This window comes from Nothobranchius furzeri, chromosome 19, assembly GCF_043380555.1.
Source record: "Nothobranchius furzeri strain GRZ-AD chromosome 19, NfurGRZ-RIMD1, whole genome shotgun sequence".
In the NCBI taxonomy this organism is placed as follows: domain Eukaryota; kingdom Metazoa; phylum Chordata; class Actinopteri; order Cyprinodontiformes; family Nothobranchiidae; genus Nothobranchius; species Nothobranchius furzeri.
Genome location: NC_091759.1, coordinates 13632611 through 13658073, shown reverse-complemented (window position 1 = coordinate 13658073; position 25463 = coordinate 13632611). Strand labels below are relative to the sequence as shown.

Below are 25463 nucleotides of genomic sequence, written 5' to 3'. Positions count from 1 at the left end.
GAGACGAGAAAAAAGCAAAACATAACAAAAAAATGGGACACAACACCAATATAACAAAATCAAGCTATCACTGCATCAACTTGATGAAGAAATATATAATCAATCATTGTTTAACTATCTGTTTAACACTGTCTTGTGGAGGAGTTAAGTTTGAGTTCAACTCATTTTACCTCAGGAAGTCAGTTTTACAACCCTTTTAAAGAATCACACGTTGCAGTAATATTTCCTTCCATATCACATTTCAAAGATCTAAACTTTTAAATTTGCACTTCAGTCATTTTCACTTAGTTTAAGTAGAGCGCTTGGAATACAAGCAGTGGCGGATCTAGGATTTTTCTGACCATGGGGCTATCAAGAGGCCATGGAATTCATAGAGGGGCCAAGAATTACCCCGGCTTTCCACGGGAGCCGTCAGCAGCACGTTACTGCAGCAGCACGTCATAGCTGCTGATAGGAACCGCTGTGGTCAACAGAACCTTTTCCACTGGAGCCGTCAGCAGCCGTCAGCAGCGCGAGTCGGCCGCGTCTCAGAAGCAGCATGTCGCGGCCTTTACGCGCCGGTTCTATTTTCTACGCGCGACGCCTCTGAAACGGGTCAAGTTCGACATTTTTGGGGAAGGAAAGACAGGAAATCGGACGCGGAAAAGGAGAGAAGCTACCGAGATTTTCAGAATAAAGAACGTACTGCTTTCCGGTTGCTTTACTTTTAAAAAAGGTTACTAACTGCGCGTCCCCGTGAGAAGTTATCACCTAGCTAGCGGTCTCCGTTGTTTTTCAGGTCCGTATTGGCGATTATAAAACGGACAGAACATAAAACACAAACCATGTTGTAATTTTCTCCTGCTTGTTGTTGTGTTTACTGACGAAGTCACTCGTGTGACTTCATGCTCGGTCGGTGACAGCTGCTCTCCTGCTGCTTCGCGTCTCGTGGGAAGGGCCAAGCAGCAGCTTACGCGAGCAAGACGTGCTGCTGCAGTAACGTGCTGCTGACGGCTCCCGTGGAAACCCGGGGTGAGTCCAACATCCTTACTCACAAACCCAGCAAAGCATTTCAGAACTTTCAGCGCTGTGTTCATTTTTTAAAGCCACTAATAGTATCAGTTTATAGCATTTTGTGGGTGAAAACAGACACTAAAGTTCCCATTTGGCTCATTAGCACCTCTAGTGTTTGGAATTGGAATTGCATTTTTATTTTATTTTATTTGATCAGCATGCAAAGGGCAGATGAATGACAGGACAGGGGCACTTCAGAGCTAATCAGATTTCAGAAGGAGCCAATGACCCTTTGGCCCCACACCTAGAACCACCACCAGAACACAACCAGAACGTGAAAACACATTGAAAAGGTTTATTAGTGGTGGTGAGCTAGTAACTCACAGCTGTTGCTGCCTGCTTGGAGACACATCATTATGAGAAAATATGCAAAGATTCAGTTGAATTCAAACTGAACTGGTTCATTTAACGCTTTGGGGACTTATTTTATAAATGTCTGGTGTTTCTGTCAGGATTCTCCTTTGCCTTCTCTTTTGTTGTTTTATTACCGTTTTCATTTTGTGAATTCTGGATTTAGAATTATGTTTTAGTTTTAGAATCTCATTTTTGCCCTGAAATCAGTTTTTTTAACCATGTCTAAACGTTTTTTGTTTACTCCACCAACAAAATGTCCAAGTACAACAATGCTGCTGCTCATTCAGACGAGGTTTAAGATCTAATGCGTTTAAATTTGAGTGTTACATTAAAAGCATTTGCTTCTTTTTAGGCCGAATGTTGTTATTGAGGTTATGATGGTATTTGTACAAAGAAACATAATTTCGTCATTAAATCAAAGATTTTGGATACAAACTTTTTTTGCATTTTTATTTAAAAGCAAAGTTCACATCCTGAACAGCAACATGCGGCACTAAGGCTGGGGAAATGCGAACAAATCTGTTGTAATTTTGCAGAGAGTTGACAAAAAGGCTCAGAACCGCTCAGTGGAATGACTAATTATGAAAAATGTATTCATGTTTTCACTCGGGCATTTGCTGAGCTTTCTCGGCTCATTCACTATTCATCCACATGATTATCACTGCAACAACGCTGAAACCCTGAATGTTGATGAGTGTGTTTGTGACGGAAAAGTGTTAAAAAGTGTTTTACAAACCCCACAGAGGAAGAGCGTGAAGTGGAGAAATTGAGGGGGGGGGGGGGGGGGGGAACAGGAGGAATGACAGAGAAGAAGATAAGATCGAAGATGAGAAAGATTAAAAGACAGGACTGAGCAGGAGAGGAAGGACAAGGATGGAATGATTTAAAAAAAACTGAGCGACGCATGCAAAACATGTGAAAAATACATGAACGAAATAATAATAAATTATATGTTTTAATGAAACATCAAATAAAAAAATGAAAGAAAATGAAGAAAATCAGAAAAAAGGACTAAAATAGGTAGCCTGAAAACAATACAACTGGCATTATCAAAGAAAGAAAATGCTATGATGCATATGATGAGGAGATAAATCTGATGGAAAAAGGAGAGCAGGGGAGATAAGAGGACAGGGGGAAAAGAAAAGAGATTAAAACTAAAGATAACATATAGGAGAGGTGAGATAAAAGCATAAATGGAGATGAGACTAAACTGTAAAGGAGAAAAGACAGGAATACAGCAAAATGAAGGAAGGTAAAGAAAAGCAGGAGGAAGGAGCTGAAAATGAAAGAAGAGAGGATAAAGAGAAGCAGAGAAGCCCTCCTTTCCCCAGAGAGCAATATTCTGCTGCATGAAGCTGCTGCGACAGAGATGCTGCCCTCAAGTATTCCAGCTATTAACATTTATGAATATTGATGTGAGTGAGATGACGAGTTCCTACGCAGGCATTTTCTGAATGTGTGCTTAGCTGAATAAGGTGTGTGTGTGTGTGTGTGTGTGTGTGTGTGTGTGTGTGTGTTTAAACTCTTTGGTTCACATCCAGGCCAGACTACACACACTCTGTGTATGAGTGTTTGTTCACACTGACTTCCTATAAGTGTAAAAAATCAGCACATATTTCTGTCTGTGAACTGTGCAACACGTGTTTATTTGCATGTGTGTGTGTGCACGTGTTTTGCTCACTTCACCTCTTTGAGAAGGAAGGAGGAGGCTGCAAAGGCGAAGGACCAGCCGTAGCGGTAGTGGAAGAACTGCTCGGGCTCTCTGGGTCGATTCATTACCTCGTCGTTAATGCTTGAAATATATAAAACCAACCCCACCACCAGACTGAGACCTGCAGGTGGAAAATACCCAGCTTGATCATTTAATCACTCTGATTACAGGAGGATCAGTACAGCTCATGATACAAAACGCAGATTTAAACGAACACATGTGTTTGGCTGACTCCTAATACACAAATTCCCCGTGTTAGGTTTTTGGCTCGTTGGAGGAAACTGGAGTATCGGGAGAAATCCCACAATTGTGGGGAGGGTAAGAACATGCAAACCTGTGCACAAAGGCTGCAGCTGAGTGTTAAACCTGCAACCTTTTTGCTTAAAGACAACAATGCAAACAACTGTGCCTATGCAGACCAATTCTCAATATACCGTACTGACCCGAATAGCAGAGCAGGTGTTTTTCAAAGAAAATAATAAAAAAAAATGTGGGGTCATCTTATAATTGGGGTCTAAGCATTACACGCCCATAACAGCAGAGGGCGCCAGGTTGTGTGTTCTCAAAACCGTGTCAGAAGACGAGAGGTCCGGAGCAGAGTGGACCGAAAGTGGGGCCAGTTAACATACTAAGGCAGAGTTATGTGAATTTTAAGATGACGGTGGTCAATTCAGCAGAGGCGTCAAACATTACAAGCATGGATGCATTTGATGGCAGTAAGGATGATGTTCAATGGAAGGAGCAGGCAGGTGTAGCGATCTGATGGTACACCCCGCAGCATCGTGAGTGAGAATGATAGTGAGTGAGTACAGCAAGGCAGAGGGCGTCTGAATAAAAGCCTCATTTGACTTTTGATTTCACATGTCAGCAAAGTTCTGTTAGCTGGCATTAAAATAATATTTGTACTCAGTATTTGTTCTCAAATTTTCAATACAAATAGTTTATTTCAAAAGTGATTTTGTTTATTTTTCTTTGTCCTTTCCTGAAGATTAGTCTTCGGGGTCGTCCTATAATTGTTTATTTTCCATCCTTTGCCATCCTTCAACTGTTTTCCGTGTTTCAGCAAATTTTGTGCTATGTTGATGATTTATCTCCACAAATTACAAAGGCCTGTAGGATTTCTGCCATGTCACTAATGCTAACAGTACTAGTTAGCATTAGCATAATATGAGGTGAAGATGGAACAGGAGTTAAGTGTTCGCCCTGTAATCGGAAGGTTGCAGGTTCGAGCACTGCTCAGTTTGTCACTGTCACTGTGTCCTTGGGCGAGACACTTAACCCACCTTGCCTGCTGGTGGTGGTCAAAGGACCGGTGACACCAGTGCTCAGCAGCCTCGCCTCTGTCCGTGGCAGGGGCAGCTGTGGCAACATCGTAGCTCATCACCACCAGAGTGTGAGTGGGTGAATGACTGATTGTGTTGTAAAGCACCTTGGGGGTTCCAGGACTCGAGAAGGTGCTATATCAAATACAGGCCATTTACTTCTACTAGTCAAGATATGCTCTGCTCTCTTTTGACACTAACTTAACGACAGCCTTCCTCGTCACGAGCCAAGATGGATGAGACTATGAATGCTGATTTTCAATATGACATGGAATTGACTGGCTTTTCTAATTTGAGCATTTCCATATTTTCTATCAGTGGCTAAAAAGTAAATAGGGTTAGAAGATTATTTTCACATTTAGCCTGTATGTGAAACTCAGAATGACTGATCATATTTAAAAAAGAAACAAAAAAAAAAACCCCGTAAAAACTGTTTCCCAGTGAATTTAATCTTTACAATATTCAACTTTTTTGGTAAAGTGCATCAAAGGTATTGAACACTGGTAATCAGTTACCAACCTAACTTTAAAGATATACATGGAAAACATGTAAACTAATTTAAAGTACATGTATAGTCATTGAAGTCCTCCAAAAACAGTAAAGGAAAGGAACACTGGCAGACATAGTAGCAAGTGGGTAGATGTTAGAAACAATGCACACAAAGTGTTTTTACTGCTTTAAACAACTAAGCCATTGTCACGTTGCGGGTTAGGAGGAGGTTAGGACCCAAGATGCAGATAAAACCAGATGACACGAGGCAGGAGCAGTTTAAAAGTAAAATCCTTTTTATTAGGACGAGGAACCAAAAAATCCAAAAAAGGGCAGGAAGCAAAAAACCAAAGTCCTGAACACCAGGAGAACAAAAGCTCACATAGAGCACAAACCACAAGACGAGGCACAAAAGCTTGCATAGAGCACAAACCAAGAGACAAGGCACAAAAGCTCACATAGAGCACAAAACAACACTGACACAAAACAATGGACCGACAAGACACTGTAACACAGACAGGGCTTTATACACTGGGGCATGATGGGAGGCAGATGGGCTGCAGGTGTGTGGGGAGAGAACCAGGTGAAAGCAATTAACTAATCAGGGAGGAAACTAACATGACCTAAGAGTAAAACCTAAAGACAAGAAAAGCAGCAACATAACTAATATTCTAAGGGGAAGGAAAACTACAAATACCGGTGGGAAAAAACACACTAAAGAGACTAATAAAATGAAAAGCTGAAACTATAAAAACTGCAGAGGGGTGACTGGGGAAGACTAAAGGAACACAGGACCTGGGAGAGATGATCTGGAGGGCTGTAGATCTGGGAACACATGAGGAAGACGTAGACAATGACACAAGAGGGCGCTAGGATATACAACAGGAGAACCTAGAGACGAATGGAGAACACAAGGAGACACATGAGGGGAGACGCAGACCATGACAGCCATTGACCAAACTGCTGTATTCTGAGCCCATGGCTATGTCTGAAAAACCTGTATGGAACCCTTTAAGCTAACAAAGCTTATAATGAGATTAAACAAATCCTTGTGGGAAGCACAGCTCTGGACTTCCCTAATTACAAAAAAGAATTGATTCAAAGTGTGGATTGTAAAAATGGTCATATGTCATTGATGTTGCTACAAATGTATAGAGATAAATGGCTACCAATTGCTTATTACTCTATTAAACTCGATCCTGTCACTAGAGCATTACCACAATGCGTTCAGGAAGTTATAGCCGCATTGCTTCCTGAACTGGAAGCTACACGGCTATAACTTCTTCTGCTTCGATTGTTTCGATCTCCCCCTTGTGGACTACTTACTGGCGCTTCTTTGGGACTTGGAGCGACCAAGACTATTGTGAAAGGCTACTGTTTCACTGTTGGCTGTTGCACAGATGTGTGCAAATACTCCATTTGTTGGCGCCACACGCGGTTTTGGTTTTACCTCCGCAAAACAATATATAATTTATGATACCCATCTGCATGGCAGTGTCACTTTTAAAACATCCTCACCTTCAGAAAGAACGATGTGCAATGTTGAACCAATACTTTTACAGGTAAACATGCAAAAACAGTAGGATATTATTTAATATCCTACTGTTTCTGTATATTTACCTGTATTATTTTTTCCCATTCTTTAAGTGGATGTGCTGCCTTAACATGTGAATTTCCCCACTGTGGGATCAATAAAATCTATTTAATTCTATTCTATTCTATTCTATTCTATTCTATTCTATTCTATTCTATTCTACAGCAGCTTGTTAGCCTGCACTGCAGATTTTATTTGAATGAGGTGTGTGTGTGTGTGTGTGTGTGTGTGTGTGTGTGTGTGTGTGTGTGTGTGTGTGTGTGTGTGTGTGTGTGTGTGTGTGTGTGTGCGTGTGTGTGTGTGTGTGTGTGTGTGTGTATGTGTGTGTGTGTGTGGTAGTACACTGTAGCTAGAATCGCTAATGATAACATGTCTTGGCTGTGCTGCAGGCTGAGAAAAACCCTGACAACAAGAAGCGGTGGCAACAAGATAAAAGGACAACAAAGTCACACACATTCACTAATATACACATCTGCTGCTGGTCAAAGGTAACTCACAAAACACATAAATGTTTATGCTAAAAGGAGCCTGAACACTGACGCTGATGCGCCATTATGGATGTGTCATCCATAAGTGAGCTGCTGCAGCAGAGCTGCAAAATTTTTCTGCAGTCAGACTGTGAAACAGAGAGAGATGCTTGAAAACAATATAAAACAGTACTTTCCACTTCATTTTCTATTAAATCTAGATTATTCAATTCAAATCAATTCAATTTTATTTATATAGCGCCAAATCACGACGAGTCGTCTCAAGGCACTTCACATAATAAACATTCCAATTCAGGTCAGTTCATTAAGCCAATCAGAAAAATGTTTCCTATATAAGGAACCCAGCAAATTGCATCAAGTCACTGACTAGTGTCAGTGACTTTACAGCAATCCTCAAGCAACCATATAGCGACAGTGGAGAGGAAAACTCCCTTTTAACAGGAAGAAACCTCCAGAGAATCCTGGCTCAGTATAAGCAGCCATCCTCCACGACTCACTGGGGATCGAGAAGACAGAGCAGACACACACACACACACACACACACACACACACACACACACACACACACACACACACACACACACACACACACACACACACACACACACACACACACACACACACACACACACACACACACACACACACACACACACACACACACACACACACACCAAGCAATGTGTCCATGGTTACACCGTGATTGCTTAGTAAATATTCTATTTGGTGAGATAAACTTTATTGTATTTATCCCAGTGGCTCTATAATTAAATGGGTAAACTAGTAGTAGCACATCCAACGTCAAGGAAACAAAAAGTTATTATCAGGAGAGGGAGAACGTTTAAGTGGTTAGCAGCAGTGTGCTAGTCGATGGCCCCCTCCATGAGGCCACCACAGATCAGCAGAACATCGTTGTAGCTTCTTCTGGGGAGAAAAACACTTAGAGAGAAAATAAAGTTAATAGCTGAAGTAGCAGGAAATAATACAAATAATGAGCAGATTGTGGAAGAAAGTAGTAGAGTGTGAAACATGGTCAGTGTATCCTCCAGCAGTCTAAGCCTATAGCAGCTTAACTACAGAGATAACTCAGGATAATCTATCCTTTTAGATGGGGGCATGTTGGAGTCAGGGCAAGGGAGAGCCGTCTTTACCGACTGTACACTCCACCTCCCTCTACTCCCCCACTTGTCCAGATTTAGGCTAACATCCGATTTTAACCATAGGCCATATCAAATAAAAATGTTTTGAGCCTATTCTTAAAAGTAGACAAAGTGTCTACCTCGCGGACTGGCTGGTTCCACAGGAGAGGAGCCTAATAACTAAAAGATCTGCCTCCCATCCTAATTTTAGATATTCTTGGAACCACCAGTAGACCTGCAGTCTGAGAGCGAAGTGCTCCATTAGGAACGCATGGAACAATCAGATCACTGATGTATGATGGAGCTTGATTATTAAGAGCTTTGTATGTGAGAAGGAGGATCTTAAAATCTATTCTGAATTTAACAGGTAGCCAATGTAGGGAAGCTAAGACAGGAGAGATATGATCTCTCTTTTTAATTCTCATCAGAACTCTAGCTGCAGCATTTTGGACAAGCTGAAGACTTTTAACTACATTCTGTGGACTTCCTGAGAGTAATGAATTACAGTAATCCAGTCTTGATGTAATAAATGCATGAACTAGTTTTTCAGCATCACTCCTGGAAAGGATGCTTCTAATATTAGCAATATTCCGAAGGTGAAAAAGGAAATCCTACAAACCTGATTAACCTGGGATTTGAATGACATGTCCTGGTCAAAGATAACACCAAGGTTCCTTGCTTTGTTTTCGGAGATTAACGCAATGTCATTCAGGTCAGGTGATTGGCTAAGCAATTTCCTTTTCTGAAATTCTGGTCCAAAGATGAGAACTTCAGTCTTGTCTTGATTTAAAAGCAAAAAGTTTAGAGTCATCCAATTTTTTATGTCCTCAAGACAAGCCCGTAATCTACCCAACCGATTAGGTTCATCAGGGTTAATGGATAAATATAACTGAGTATCGTCAGCATAACAGTGGAAGTTTATCCCATGCTGTCTAATGATTTTACCAATTGGGAGCATAAATATAGTAAAAAGAATTGGTCCAAGCACTGAACCCTGTGGTACTACACAAGTAATCCTGGAGTATGAAGACGATTTGTCATGTACATTTACAAAATGAAATCTGTCAGACAGGTAGGATTTAAACCAGCCTAGCGCTGTTCCTTTGATCCCTACAACATGTTCAAGTCTTTCTAAAAGAACATTGTGATCAACTGTGTCAAAGACAGCACTGAGATCTAACAAGACTAGAACAGACACAAGATTCTTATCTGAGGCCATGAGAATATCATTTGTAACTCTCACTAATGCAGTTTCAGTACTGTGATACTCTCTAAAACCAGACTGAAATTCCTCAAACAGATCATTAGTGTTTAAATGCTCACATACTTGGATGGCCACTATTTTCTCCAGGACTTTGGATAAAAATGGAAGGTTAGATATTGGTCAATAATTCATTGGGTCATCCGGATCCAGAGAAGGCTTCTTAAGTGAAGGTTTGATTACAGCAACCTTAAAATCCTGTGGTACATATCCATTTACTAATCTAAGTTTATGATCAATGATAAGAAAATAATATCATAAAACACAAGAAATAGGAAGAAGATGAAACCCCACAGGATTATTTGATATATCACAATTATACCAATTGTGTTTGTTTGTTTTACCATGGGGAAGGTGGCATTTATGTATGTATGTGTGTGTGTGTGTGTGTGTGTGTGTGTGTGTGGGTGGAGGAGTGTTGTGAAGGGTTTTTATTGTCAGACTGTTTTTAAAATTCTGGGGATGGGAGGGAATGTGGGTATGTGGGGCCTTTTTAATTTGTTAAGCACTTTGAGTTGCATGTATTAAGGATTAAGTGCTATATAAATAAAGTTGATTGATTAATTGATTGATTGATTGATATAATATGTGAACATTATTTAGAAGACATGTGAGTTTCTAAGTATTTTTATGTGTTGTTAAAACTAGATTTTTAATTTCCACAAAATGAAGAAAACCAATTTTACATTTACTTCAGTTAGGACAAAAACTAGAGAAAGATGCATTTCTCTGTGTTGTCCTTTAGACGGCAGTGTTGTAACTGACTGTTTTCCTGCTTGTTTGATGAAAGTGAACACTCCCATGTTTTATTGCTTTTGACTTCAGTTGTGAGTTGAAAAGTGGAGAATAGAACTACTAGAATCAATATTTAACCATTTCTCATTTCTTCCTGTAATTTCTAGCAGAGAGAACAATGAAAATGGACTAAATTGAATCCCTTCAATCAAGTAAATGTTTTGTTCTTATTTTAGAGATCAACAATTCTATTTACCTGTAAAATTTGATATTTTCTGGCTTATTTTTCTGTTGGGAATATGTAAATCAATGTATCTTATAGATTTTTAATAGTTGTAAATTATGTGTAAGTTTATACATCATACTGGCTTTTTTATTTTCTATTGAAAACATCAATTATCTGAAACGTTAAGAACTACACTACTGTTACGTGCTAACAACTGCATTTAAAGGAAATAAAACATTTGAAAAATAAATATACTATACGATTTTCTTCTTTGCTTGACATAATTTATTTGTTTACTCATGAAATTGTGAGTTATCTAATTTTAAATTCTTCAGATTTTGCATAAAAAACAAGCATGAATGAATAATTCTCCATATTGGCTTTGTGACATTAAGATGACATCATGCCAGGCTAGCATCTGTCAGCTTAGCACCTCAGTGCAAAAACATATTAATAATTTGGAAATAATACTAATAATATTACTCGTTTAAATTAGAGTAACATAAACCAAATTATCATTTCATCCAATGAAAACTTGACTCTTAATTCAGACCTTCTGGAGGAAATGGACCATAAAAGGCTCAGAGAGCTGTCCTACGGTGATATAAAGTGGTGATGTCACTCTCCATGCTGAACTGACTCTCCTTCCTGACAGAAAATCCGCAGCCAGGAAACGTGACCGAAAATACAACCAGTGTTTTAAGTAGATCAGAATGCTTAGCATTTGTGTAGAAATAAAGATTTCTATATATGTTTTTCAATTAACTGAAAGTTTATCACTAAAATAAACAATGATTCAAAGCCATGTAACAAAAAATTGCAATACATTTAAATCAAACCATTTGAACTGAGGAACAGAACTGCTCCAACGCAACTTGAACCAAAACTAAAGAAAAACAAAAAGTCACATTTTGCATTATGAGCACATTGTGTTGACCTGATCAGATTTTCTATTAAAATATCTTTAAAGGAGCAAAATGTAAGAAATCTACTGTGAAATAATTACAAAGAAGTTGCCAAGTCTGCGTCGAGTAATGCAGCAGAACTGGCATTTGTAATTTGACACTGGCAGCCATAAAGCTCCCAAGTTTTTTAAAGAAAGAAAGCCAGTGAACAGGAGCGACCTAGAAGTTATTTCTCATTTTACTCTAATTTCAGGTGAAGAAGGCTAGAGGCTAACGTTGAGCTAACAATGCTAACAATAAATTAGAAGCAAATAATCAGCTCTAAAAATATCTCAACCTACTGTTTCAATTACCAACAACTTGACATTACAGTGAAATGTGTGTGTGAATAATGAGTCAATCGGAGTTTTTTACTTCCTTGTATGAGTAGTTCAGAACTATAACAGTAAGCTACCAGCAAGACGTCAAACAACCACACTTCCTCCAATACCAGAGAAACCTTATCGTAAAAGTGTAGTAAAGGCTCCCTACCGTAAAACACCTAAGTGTGTTGTTTTTATTTGCCTATCCTCACCCCTTACTGTTTTTGTATGATTGAGTTTATTTATTGTTTTTACTGTTTAATGATTTTACGATGTTAGTTTTGTTTCGTTCTTATCACGTCTTTTATGATATTTTCAGCATCATGGTCTTCTGATAAGGTTGAGGAAGGTGCTTTATAAATAAAGTTTAATCAAAGAGTGCTAACACCAGATACAACAATGTATTTTTTACTTATCAAATTATTGTGTATGACTCGTCTTTGTAACAGGCAACAGCCATGAAACTCACAAAACGGCAGTGAGACAGTAAGTTTTTGCTTAAACAATGGACTGCAGTACCCAAATCTGACCACAGGATGTCAGTCTTACTTCATTCTTACGTGTTGCACCTTTAACTCTTATACCACTGTTCGTGTGTGTGTGTGTGTGTGTGTGTGTGTGTGTGTGTGTGTGTGTGTGTGTGTGTGTGTGTGTGTGTGTGAAATGGATTTGATCTTTTAAATGCATCAACCAAACGTTACTGGCTGGTCTCTGTCCCTTTTACATGAGCCATTTGTCTCTCAGCTTTTTCTCTTGTGTATTTGACCGGCTTCTTTGCTCTTTTCTGCCAGAAAGTTAATAATCAAGAAGGAAAGACTTGCAGAAATGTTTTGGGATATCTCGTTGTGTCAGCTCATTGCTTTTTGTTATGGATTTGTTCCAATTTAGTCAAACAGAATATTAGCAAACTCCTACTGTACTTGCAAGACTCGACTAAAATATATTGCAAAAGCTACAGACAGAAGTTAAGGTAATTGGAATGAAATAAAAGCCAGCTGCTGAATCAAATAAAGAGCACTATCGTGGCAAATGAGCAAAAGGTCATCCTGATAAGTTGTAAACACACAACTAACTCTGAAACAGATGCAGAAAGATAAGAAGTAAGCATTAAATGCGAGACATGGCCTCAGCGAGGTGAGTAAGCATTCTGATACATTTAGCTGCCTGCATACTAACTATAAAATGTGGATACATTTTATATATTTGAAAGATAATGTCTCTTTTTGAGAGCATCAGTGGCATCTAAAACATGTGCTCCAGCGTAAGGCCAGTAGTTTCCCCCTTCAGTAACGTGTCTGGAACAGATGGGGTCTGCAGATGTCCGCTGTATTTTCAGGGCTATTATGGTTACAAGGAAATAATCTTCACCAAAAAAATAAAAAATAAATAAAAAAAATCCTTCACTGACTTTCTGGTAAGGATGTTGCAAAAACAACCCCACTTATATTTTATTGTTTTTCAAGGTGACAAGAAAAGCCTGCAGCCAAGCATCAAACCTCTGCTCGGCCAACTGTTTCCTCGACAGAGACCTATTATTTAGATATAAATGCTTCTCTCAGTTCAGCCTGCAGCAAGAGAGTACGGTCTGACAGGCTGTCTGTGGACATGGAGGAGCAGCAGAGTTGTCGTTTTCCATCATTAGTTCAAAAGAATTTTAAATTTTGACAAGCACATCTCACTTCTGCCCTGTTGCTCTTTTTAACATCTCATGTTGGTGGACGGCTCGGGGAGTCTGACACTTTCAAAGAGGACTGTCAGATATGTGTCACTGACGACAGGCAAAAAGAGAGTCTGGATCAAACCGAGCCACAGGATTAGAAGAAAATCAACTGGATCATAAACGTTTATCTTTAGTGCAAAGAGAAGCTCTAAATCATTGTAATTGTAGATTTTAAAGACCAATGCTGTGGGCTAGAAAGGGCAGAAGAATGAAGTGTGATGACTCAGATGGAAATTTGTTTTAATTCCACAATAAAACTACTGAGGAAACTGGATTTTAAACAAATTAAAATGTCTTTCCTCTCTAGACATTGTGTATTTGAGACTCTGTCAGTTACACACTGAGGCCCTGTCCACACGTAGCCGGGGATCTGCTGTAGATATTTTTCTACGTTTTGGCCTGTCATCCACACGAAAACAGAGTTTTTTCACACGAAAACGGATCTTTTTAAAAACTCCGGCCAAAGTGAAGATCTGCGTTTTCTCCGTGTTGGGCGTCTGCGTGTGGACAGACAAAACCGGAGTTTTAAGGTCCGCAACGTCACTTTCTGCGACAAAAAATGCTGACATCACGTGTGCGACCTGTGTTTACACTAGCCGACAGCATGGACGCCCTCAGAGCTGCGCTCGCTTTATCAATTGTCCAAGCGCTTTTTGCTTGTTTGTTTTTGCAAGCGGAATTACTGCTCCTTGCGGAAGACCACAGATGAAGGACGAGGTTAAGAACGGGGGAAGTACTGCCGCCTACAGGTCTGGCATGTCCTTAACAACGTATTTATCCGGGTACGTGTGGACAGAGTTTGTTTTGTAAACAAGGTGGTGTGGATGCAAGTTTTTGGAGGGGCGGATATTCGTTTAAAAAAAAAACCCGGCTACGTGTGGACTAGACCTGAGACTCGACTCCAGAGTGATGGAACAATTAGAATAAACAACCAGAGATAAAAAATCAGATGGTTGTTTCACAAGAGTATGAACACATTTTCTATGATGTTTTTCTCATGAATAAACTTTGCCTTTCTGCATTTTACCAGATTTAATAAGGCGACAAAATCACCAAATAAATCAGTTCGGTTAAAGGCTTGAAACACTCATGTGGGACTTCTTCTTTAATTTTTTACATATGGTGTAATATGTATTATGCATATTTTACCTGACAGTATGAAGAAGATGCCAGAAACAAAGGCAAGGATGGTGCGCTGAGGCCGGATGTGACCAACGTTACTAATGACGAAAGCGGTAAAGACGAAGAGCAGGGAGACCATTGGGAAAGGAGTCGCCGTTCGCACCATTTCTGAAAAATGAAGGAAAGGAAAGCTCTAAATGTGTAACAAGTATAAGTGAGAAATACGTTAAAACAAACGTCACAAAAAGAAAAGAAATTAATTTATTAGTAAAATTTGATTAAGGTGAGCCGGAAGGCAAAGCTCTTGATTTACTGGTCGATCTACGTTCCAACCCTCATCTCTGGTCAGCTTTGGGTAGTGACCGAAAGAAGAAGATCGTGGATATAAGCGGCTGAAATGAATTTTCTCTGTAAAGTGGCTGGTTTCTTCCTTAGAGATAGGGTGAGAAGCTTGGTGCTCGGAACAGATCTGCTGCTCCTCCACACTGAGAGGACCCAAATGATTTGGGTCAGGCTTCTTGTTAGGACTACTGGATGCTTCCCTGGTGAGGGACCAGGACACGCTGGAGAGACTATGTCTCCTGGCTGGCCAGGCAATGCCTTAGATTTCCCCTGAAGGGGCTGGTTCGAGTGGCTGGGGAGAAGGAAGTCTGGGCCTCCCTACTTAGGCTGCTGCCACTTCAACCCGACCCCAGATAAGCGGCCAAAAATGGATGCATGAATAGAATTTTGATGATCATTGTCAAGAGGGTTATTTGGATGATGGTGGCAGATGAGAAAATGGTAAAATAAATGGCAAATGGCTTGTATTTGATATAGCGCCTTCTAGAGTCCTGGAACCCCTCAAGGCGCTTTACAACACAATCAGTCATTCACCCATTCACACACACATTCACACACTGGTGGGGATGAGCTACGATGTAGCCACAGCTGCCCTGGGGCACACTGACAGAGGCGAGGCTGCCGAGCACAAGCGCCACCGGTCCCTCCGACCACCACCAGCGGGCAACGTGGGTTAAGTGTCTTGCCCAAGGACACAACGACAGCGACAGACTGAGCGGGGCTCGAACCTGCAACCTTCCGATTATTATTAGAAGTTGGAGGGTTGTGCTCAATCATTCTACTAATGCAACATGAAGACTTCCAAACCTTTTTTCCAGCTTTCAATAACGATTTAAAAGGCTTCTGTGTGACTTTCGCATGTTTAATAAAATCACTGAAACCAAGCAGAACATTCACACCAGTTGTGCTGCGGTGGGGATCAGGACATGGAGCTCCATAAAGTTTCAACATGGAGTACATTTTTTTCTGGACGCCACACGCAGATCATCATGAAGTTTAAGAAATTACATAAGCCACGCATTAAATACATTTGCAAGAGCTCATTCACATTATCAGTTTTTTTTTCCCAAAATAGAATCAATAAAAAAGAAAAGTATATAAAATCATACCCACATAAACTCTTATTCTCACAGGATTCTGCTTTGATATTTTTACACATACAGCTCACTTAGAGCTTGGAAGCAATATGATGCATTCAAAAGCCCTTTCCTCTGAACTCCAGCACCTATGAAAACATTTATTCAGTGTTTAACAGATTACACATTGTCCTTTGTGGTGTTTCAAAAGTGGAGTGTTTTACATCTAAAAGGCAGAACAAACTGCTGAGGGGAGAGCACATTGGAAATGTCAACAGTTTGAATTATTAAAGCAGCTCTGAGACAAAAGAACTCCTCAGGGAACTTTCCTAAGAACTCTGAATTCATTAATCTATTTATTGAATGAAAAAATCTGTTCCATTTACACAAAGTTCTTTAAAAATGAATGAGGTTCCACAAGCTTTCGTTAGGAAATGAGGGTTGTTTGATTTGATGGATTGCTTTTTTATGTGGGCACAAAAGCTGGGGGAACTTAGGTTAGTTCTGAGACGAAGGTTTCTGTTGGAAAGTTAACAAGGTGAAACTACGAGGAAATCAATGACACTTGTATCAATATAACCTTTTCAAGAGGAAATTTTGTTTTATTTTGTTTTTCAAACATCAAAAGAAAATAAATCAACAAAAATGAGATCAAGCTTTTGATGAATTTATTTTGGGCTTTCAACAGCATTGTTGTGGCTATTTGTCAATAACACTTAAATAAATAATCAAATACTTTCAAATGGCCACTGGGCTATGTCAAAAGTTAGGCTTTATGCACGGGTAAAAAAGATTTCAAATCAAACAATGTCCATGCCAAAATTGCATTTGGTGGTGGTTTATTCACACAAGAAGCAAGAGCACAGACTTTTAGTGTCCTCCCTGTCTCTGTGGTAAAAAACCATGTCCCCTCGCAGCCCTGGCTGCTCCACCCACCTTGACCTATTTATTCAAACAATCACCCACACCTGACCAATAAACAGTAAACTAATTAGCCAACATAATAAATAAAAAGCATAATGCAAAACAAACAAATTAACTTTAGCATAAAATAAAGAAAATAAACTAGACTATACTTTAAGCCTATAATAAACCAAATAGCTTCAACAAGCATGTTAAAGGCATGGAAGAACAAAATGTGTGAGACTTCCCTGTAATAATAAATACCCTGAAGGCATTTCAGAACACCTAAAGTTTTACTGTAGTAAGTTTTGAGGCAAGCTTAAAGGTGATGACATGGTTTTTATTCATAATTTTCTGGTGGCGATGTTATTTTAGATCTACAATTCAATACATGTAGGAATTTAGAAAATGTCCAGTTAACTTAAACATCTAAAGGGGTTAATCTGAATGCTTCTCTGTTTTGCTGAATGTAAGTTTCCAACTTTCCCAAGGTCAGCACCTTGGACAGCGCCTGCAACTGCCTCTCCTTTCCAGCGCTGTTCAAACCTCCACTTTCAGCACCACGGAGAGAGGCACGCTGCTATGCAGCACCAGCTGAGGGGGATTTGCAATTGTTATAATAACGTTTTTAATTTTTTGTTAAGGCCTTGGTTCCTTGGTTCATTCATTTTCTTTTTATTTCTTGAGTTACTCCCTCCTCGACCTCCCAGACTGAAGGGGCATAACAATGAATATGACAATTCAATCTAATTTAATGGATCCAATATGGAGTAAACATACTTACTGAGTATGTTGGCTGTGTTTTCTGTTGTGATCTCCACCTCTGGCTCTATGAAATACTCTGATGCAACACATCTTCCCTTCTCAGGTCCTGAAGAGAGCAAATATATATATATATATATATATATATATATATATATATATATATATATGAGTGTGACAAGAAGAATAATGAAACATGAGTCATAAACCAGATGTGACAGGTTGAATGAGCCTTACAGGGGCTTGTTTTTTCATCACAGAAAGGGAAAAGTATTATCATGTGATGATAAATCCAGAATAAATAAAGGAGGGAAAAAAAGAAAAAAGGTTAAAAAGACACAAAGAAGGCAGACAGAGCAGAAAAACAGCAGCAGTGGAGAAACGCTAGGAGGTCAAGGTGTAAAATAATTCAGATACTCCAAATGAGATTACTTCAAAAAAGTGAAAAACAACTACAGTGACTGGAAATGTTAAGCAAAGAAAAGAAACAAACAGATGGAGTTCAGGAGGTTCAGGGGAAAAAAGGATGTGATCTGAAAGATGGAGGAGCTGAATACAAACACAGTGATTAATCTCAAGCTGTGGTCACACGGAGATGAGAAACACACAAAACCAGACATCCACAGAGAAATATGCCAACAAAGTTATGCATCGTTCAGACAAACGTGATGTGGCTCCTTTTATTTCTCACCATGCATCAACAAACAACTGGCCATTCAAAATGCCACCAGCGTTTTCCTTCTCTGACCTTCTGTACCAAGCATCAAACAGGGAAACAAACATGGCTGCCTCCCTGGAGCAACACCATCGTGACTGAAAACACAGCAGCAGTTATACTGGAAAAGGGGGCAGTCATTAGTGTCCGTCCTGCTGCTGAATTTTCACCCAGATTATCTAACCGTGTGTGATCTTAGTATTTTTTATCATCCAGCTTTAGATGGGATGCCATTTCTGCCTCTAAAATTTGCAAAGGTAAGGTAATGTGTCATCCTGAAGCCCTTTCAGGCTGTCGGTCCAATTCTAGCAGCTAATGGCTTAAAGCTACAGCAGATCTGAGAGGTTGGACTCAGCCTGTGGAAATAATCACAGCTAAATGTGTTTTCACAGGAACAATGTCATGAGTGGATGCTGAGATAACTGACCAAGGCTAAATCCAGGATCTCATTGGGCCGATGCTTTGGACATGACCGAGATATTTTAAAATAATTGCAAGGGATCTAAATTTCCTGATGTTAGTTGATTTTGACATTCTCAGGTTTTTTTTCCTGCTGACTGTTTTTGTTCACATCTAATTATGAAAAGCATTATGTAAGATACACATCCAGGTCTTTCCCAGGCCACTTGACATCTGTAATTGGAATCTGTACATAAGCGGATATCTAACGCTACTGGTTGATGCTGAGAGGCACTCAGCCCAAAATGTATGGGGCTCGATGGAAAGGGGGACAGGCTTAGCAAAAAACAAAAATGGCACATTTCCTACGTTATATCAGACTGACTGATTAGTTTGTTGATAGCCTCGAGCAACCTACTAGCTTCATTATCACTTGTAAGTTGCTTTGGACTAAAGCGTCTGCGAAATACATAAACTCCTGATTGCTGCATGAACCCTTTATAGGGTCATAAATGATTACAGTGTTCCTTGCTGTGGTCTTTGAGAGTCACACATTTCCACCCAAACAATCATCGAAGATCAAGCTAGTCACAATTTACACTATGGAACAGTTCGACCAATCAGGGTTGTGTATCTGCGGAACCAGAAAACTGCCTTCCTGCAGCTCGGGCTCTTCCCGTGTTAAGTTAGATCTCTGAAACCAACAAAAGTAAGTTTGTAAAACAAATTGATTCTAGTTGATGGGTTGACTAGTTGTGCTAAAAAAAAGAAATTAGTGTTGTGTAAATTTGTGTAATTATATCATTAAAATAAACGTCATATTTGATCTCCAGAACAAGTACAAAAATAAAAAAAAACAAGGAAGTAACATCACCATCAGTTATGGTGATGAAAAGGAGGAAGTTAAGAAATGTGAGGTTGACCCTCAAATATATAACACTCTAAAATATTCTAATTTTCTATTTTTGATCTAATATTGTATTTATTGTTTTCTAACATTAAAATATTCAGTTTTATAGACAATTCTATATTGTATAACTGTGATATTTTCTGTATTGTTCTACAGTCATTTTCTAAAATGTTCTATAATATTCTAAAGTGTATTAAAATGAACTATATTAACATGAATCATTGTTTATTTTATTTGTTGTGTTCTGATTAGATTGAACTGAACTTTAGACATCACATGATCACAAGGTCTTTAGACTGAATCCTGTGCATGAGTGATAATATGAAAATGGTTTTTACTGAACATTTTTTGTATTTCCATTTGTAAAAAAGCATGAAGAACAAAATCATTTGCCCCTGCTAAGTCTGTGGCTTCTACTGAGCGTGCAGATTTCAGTAAAAAAACTTACAGTTGTGGTAAAAATTCTAACTTTAGAGAAGGGACTGCCACACAAAAAGCATAATGTTGCATCATAGTGTAATTTTTACTTTAACAAAAAAATAAATAAATAAAAATGGTACAAAAACTTTGAATTTGATCTCGACCTGCCACAAAACAAACTCTCCAGAGACCCGAGTGCAGCGCCATCTTGACCTCTGTGGTCTGGTTCTGCTGCAGGACGATTCCTTCCTCCATCAGCAGCCAGTAATCCGTTGACACGGCAACACCAACCAATAACAGACCGCAGGCTCCAAATACTGACGAAAGCAGCGTCAGGGCTCGTGTACTGAATGAACTCATCTGAGGAGAACAGCAGAAAAAAATCATAATGATTTTTTTTTTAAAGTTTTCAAGAGTCACAAACTGATGCATTTTCTTTTTAGTAACCCCTTGTCCTGCGTAAGATCATGAAGGAGTTGGTGTCTATCTCCAGCCATCAGCAGAAGACAGGCAGGGACATCACAGGGCCACATGTGAACATTCATTGGTCTATGCGAGTAAACCAGAATACACATAAAGAACCGTTATATGCGTGGAGATAGTACGCAAATTGTGCAAAAGGCTGCAAGGAAGTGTTGAACTTGTAATCTTGCTCGTTGGCAACAGTATTGCTAACTGCTTCATCATGCAGCTCTATAAATAAATGCAGTTTTCATGTCAAATATATATTTGACAACAGATTAATAACAAAGCATTAATTTGACCATTAAAAATTGATCAATCAATTGCAAACTATTCTTTTACACAGACACTGGTGAGTAATTAACAGTTTTTATGACAAGAAAAGAGGTGGTTTCTGATTAGAGATGCCTAATATTATGGGCTCGACACACAGGAGGCGACAAACGACCGCGATCAGCGAAACTTGTCGCCGTCGCGTTTATTACCTGACACACGGGAGGCGACCCGCGGCAGTGGCCAGCGGCAAAGCCGTCTACGCGTTCTGTTCCATGGCGAAATCGAATCTTCCATTGTTTTGCTTTGCTGTGTCACGTTGGAGGGAATTAAGGTTATTTAAGCGGTTCAGAGTTAATAAAGCGGTAGATATGATGTTTCACAAGGTGCTGCTAGAGTTATGTGAAATCTTACTTCTGATTTTACTATAAAACATAATAATAATCAACTTCTCCTCCATGTTTGCTCGGAGATGTACGGAGCATCCTGTCCGCTCATTGGTCAGTGAATGAAACCTCCGTTTATTGGTCCTCGTCCGAGCGACAGCGATGAAAAGTTGAAAATATTTCAACTTTCTGGGATCGCGTCGCTGGGTCGCCTGTGCACGACACGTGCACGAGCGCAAAATTTCACACGCACGTTTTTCGCATTTCGCTTGGTAGGAGGGAGACCCGCGATTATCGCTTTGTCGCGCATGTCTCATTGAAAATGAATGGAGGAGAGGCGATGTCGCCTCCCGTATGTCGAGCCCATTGTAGCGTGAGGAAGTATGGGTTTTTCTGTGCCAAAGGTTGTATTTGCCCGGCTGGGTCGAAGCTGGGTCACCAGCAACTTTCACCCACAGATAAAGACCTGAGCCGCCAGCAAGTCTACACGATTCCACAACAACCGAACATCTGGTCTCCAGAAGGAGTTCTCACACAATCTAGCCATAATAAAGAGATCAGATGATATTGGCATTAAAATGTAATATCGGAAATATCTGTATCGATGTTGCAGCCGCCATCTTAGAGTATTTTATTTGACAAGTGATGTGCATAATAAGCATGTAATAAGCAACAACCCAATGAATGAAAACAAAAACAATCATCTGATTTACAAAAATCAGATGGTTGCATGATGGCGCAGCGGTTAGCACTGTTGCCTCGCAGCACGAAGGTTGCAGGTTCGAAACTCGGCTCGGCTGCGGCCTTTCTGTGTGGAGTTGCGTGTTCTCCCCATGCATGCGTGGGTTTCCTCCGGGTACTCCAGTTTCCCCCACAGATCACAACATGCCCTATAGGTTCTAAATTGTAAGTCGCTTTGGATAAAAGCATCTGCTAAATGAATAAACGTAAACATAAACAAAACCTCAAAAATCCCTTTGAACCTTAAAGATCCTTGATAATTTCATGGCATTTAAATGTTTTGTTTAATTTGTTAAATTAAGGAAAAAGTAAAAAAAATTAAAAAGTTGTGACACATATCTTGACTGAGACGCCTTATAAAATAAAAACACAAAGCATATCAGGAAGAACAAGGGCCGAACTGAAACTGAGATGACAACAGAGACAAAATAGAAGAAATTACTGATAAATCTTAGGAATTCAATTCAATTCAAAGACACTTTATTAATCCCAGAGGGAAATTAGAGAACTACTTAATACACTAAACAAAACAAAATTCTGAGGATGAGATGAATAGTTCAGGGATTTTTCTGTTTTTTACAGTTAAGCTTCCACTCTTCATGAAAACAATTCCATGTAGACTCTCACAAATCTGTAAATGACAAAACTAACTGGTCTGAAAGTTGCTGCAGTGGTGTAACGAGTTTGTCTAAAAACAGCAGCAGGTGAGGACGCTTGGTCAGGCTTCCAGGCCACACGCAGTGTGGTTAGCTTCTCACTAGGTGGCAGAAAAGCTGCCTCTGTAATGCATCACTTCAGCTCTTAACACTTTAAAATGTGTTCTTGTTAGCGTGAACACATAAACACACACCGCTCCCCAGCCATGTAGCCAAAATCTGCTGAATCAGCAGTTAGGATGCACAACCTAAACATAGACCTGGAAAATGATCTTCTCTGCTGAAACAGAAACCGATTAAGAGGCAGAAACATGACTAGGTTTCATTTGCTCTTATGTGTACTCAGTTTTCAGTATTAAATATTATTATTATTATTATTATTATTATTATTATTACATGCATGGAAATAATGTGCAAATTATGAAACAGGCTGCAAGGAAGTGTTGAACTTGTATTATTGTAACTTGTAAATAATTAATAATAATAATAATAATAATAATAATAATAATAATAACAATAATAATACAATTAAAGGGCTGCACAGAGGTGCAGTGGATGTCGCTGTTTCCTTGCAGCAAGAAGGTCCTGGGTTAAAATCCTGGCCTGGGGTCTCTCTGCAGGGACTTTGCATGTTCTCCTTGTGCACGAGTGGGTTCTCTCCAGGTTCTCCGGCTTCCTCCCACATTCTAAAAACATGACTGTCAGATAGTTTGGTCTCTTTAATTGGACTTAGACGTGAGTGTGCCCTGAGACAGTTTCCCCAGAGATTGCTGGAGATAGGCACCAGCCCCCCATGACCCTGCATGGGCAAGTGGGTATAGAAAATAAATGGATGGATAATCATTCAAAGTTAGAAATGTTTGTTGATTATTTAAAAACACTGTGCTGATTATGCTGCCTATGTAAAAGCCCTGCAAGGAACAAGAGAACAAATGGATCTAAACTGTGCAGCACATCAGTTGCAGTCTCTTTATTGGAACTACATTAAACAGTTTTGTTCCCATTTAAATTAAATTTCATCCATTCAATAACACGTCCCTCATAAAAAGATGAAAAGTCTCCCTACTGTTTTTGCTACCGCATGTTGAGTGGCAGGCCCTTGCAGCTTTCACTGCAACCCACTGAACAAGCCATTACAATAAAACATGATTGAATCATGTTGATTCGGTTCAGTGGAACATGCCATGGTGTTTTTATGTTTTCATGTGCCGCCTATAAATGAGATTTATGTTGCATGAACACTTTGAATTATTAAAGCTTTTCTTGTTGCGGTAAACAAAACTGTATGGCATCGAGACATGGTTGTTATTCAAGCACATTTAAGGATATTTAGGGTATCTTTTGCAGGAAATCTTCATGCAACTTTAGAGTTTCACTGTAAAATATCCATCATTTTTATTTAAAATGATGTAAAATTGTGTGGAGAAAATAAAACTATTATTATTTATCTGGAATAGCGAGCCACCACATATTTGTTATGTTTGTGTTGGTTAACCTTGAAGTGAAAATATGCCTTTTTGAATGAAATATAAGTCCGACAGCCATCCATGAGCATCCTGACAGAGTATAACAGTGCATGCATTAATGTAGGAGTCCATGTAAAAATCTAAAACCTTGCAGCCTGTGAGTAGGTGAAGGATTGTGTTTGTGAGAGCAACTTGCTATATTTTGCAGATAAAACTTCTAAAGTAAAACTGGGAACATCCACAAACTTCACTGCAGATAGTCTGACCTTACATTTTTGTAAAAATTGGTAAAAAAAATAAATAAATAAATAAACTGTTGCTTTTTTCTTGTATTGTATTTTTCTTGTCTCTGCACAACCAAACAAAACCTTCTGGAAGGCTGAGACAGTTTCACCTTAACAAGTAAGGAGCAGGAAATCATCTAAAACACGCTGTATAGTGACACTTGAGGACCAGGGTAGCCTGCCCTGACTCTACAAACGTGAGAAACAAAATAAACTTTTCTAGAAATGCAACTGGGAGGCTGCACGACATCACTTAAGGCTCAACGTTAGAGTGATTTTGAGACATGCATGTCTCAAAAGTCATGCCCCACCCAAAGCGAGGCTAAAATAGGAGCATGATTCAAACAAAAGCAAGCCAGCTGATAACCCAAGGATCAGAAGTGGTTGCTCAGTCCTGGCATTTAGCTTTCACGTTCAAGCTAAAATATTAAATTCTAGGTTAATGTGAAGTGACAAGAATGCAGAGCCAGCACATTAAACCCTAAAGACGCAGCCCCAAATCCCAACGCCTCTTGTTCTCTTAGTGCACTCACAGTAATAACCATTTTAACTCTGGGGGTGTTGGTCTGGTTTGTTGGTGGGTAACATGTAACATGTAACATAAAACAAGCCGCAAAAGAACCCAAACATAATTCTAGACAAGAACATAATCTTGACCAAAAGAACCACGCAGTTTCTTTCTTAGTTTTTCATTCAATTAATATTTCCAGAAGAATAATCTTAGAAATGTAGCAGATGTGTTGCCTGAGGAGGGAATCTGTTTATTCCAGTAGTTCTGGGTTTACTGAAACTGACTTCCAAGCAGCAGGAGATTAAATTGGATCTAATGGAAAAGTTGTCAAAGAACTCCTCCGACTATATTTTTTCACAAAGATTTCCTACAAGGTTGGGAGTGAGACCACCTCCTATACACTCAGTTATTCTCTTCACATGACTCAAAGTCTACTTCTTTATCACACTGTCACCATACAAGATGTGAAACAGCTTGATATTATGTTATCAGTGGTCCAACCGGGTTGAATTTCAAATAAAGGATTAAAAGTTAGTGACTGTATCTTCGGTAAAAGTTTCTCTCTCTGGGCCTTGCAACAAATGACTAAAACTTCAGTTTTGTCCTGATTGAGCAGCAGAAAGTTTTCTGCCATCAAGGATTCAATTTCTGAAATGCAATTTAATAGTGCATCCAA

General features: G+C 39.3%; 1 protein-coding gene across 1 annotated transcript in view; it reads right to left on the bottom strand.

Annotated features, from left to right (window-relative positions):
• The window catches only part of LOC107394398 (voltage-dependent calcium channel gamma-7 subunit), a 41433-nt gene that overhangs the window by 6780 nt on the left and 9190 nt on the right, over window positions 1–25463 (bottom strand). Inside the window, exons 2-5 of the mRNA XM_054745396.2 lie at window positions 20173–20368; window positions 17587–17673; window positions 14509–14649; window positions 3094–3239 (exon numbers count right to left, since the gene is read on the bottom strand). Coding sequence (XP_054601371.1) covers window positions 3094–3239; window positions 14509–14649; window positions 17587–17673; window positions 20173–20368 — 570 coding nt within the window. The remainder of the gene's footprint in view (window positions 1–3093; window positions 3240–14508; window positions 14650–17586; window positions 17674–20172; window positions 20369–25463) is intronic.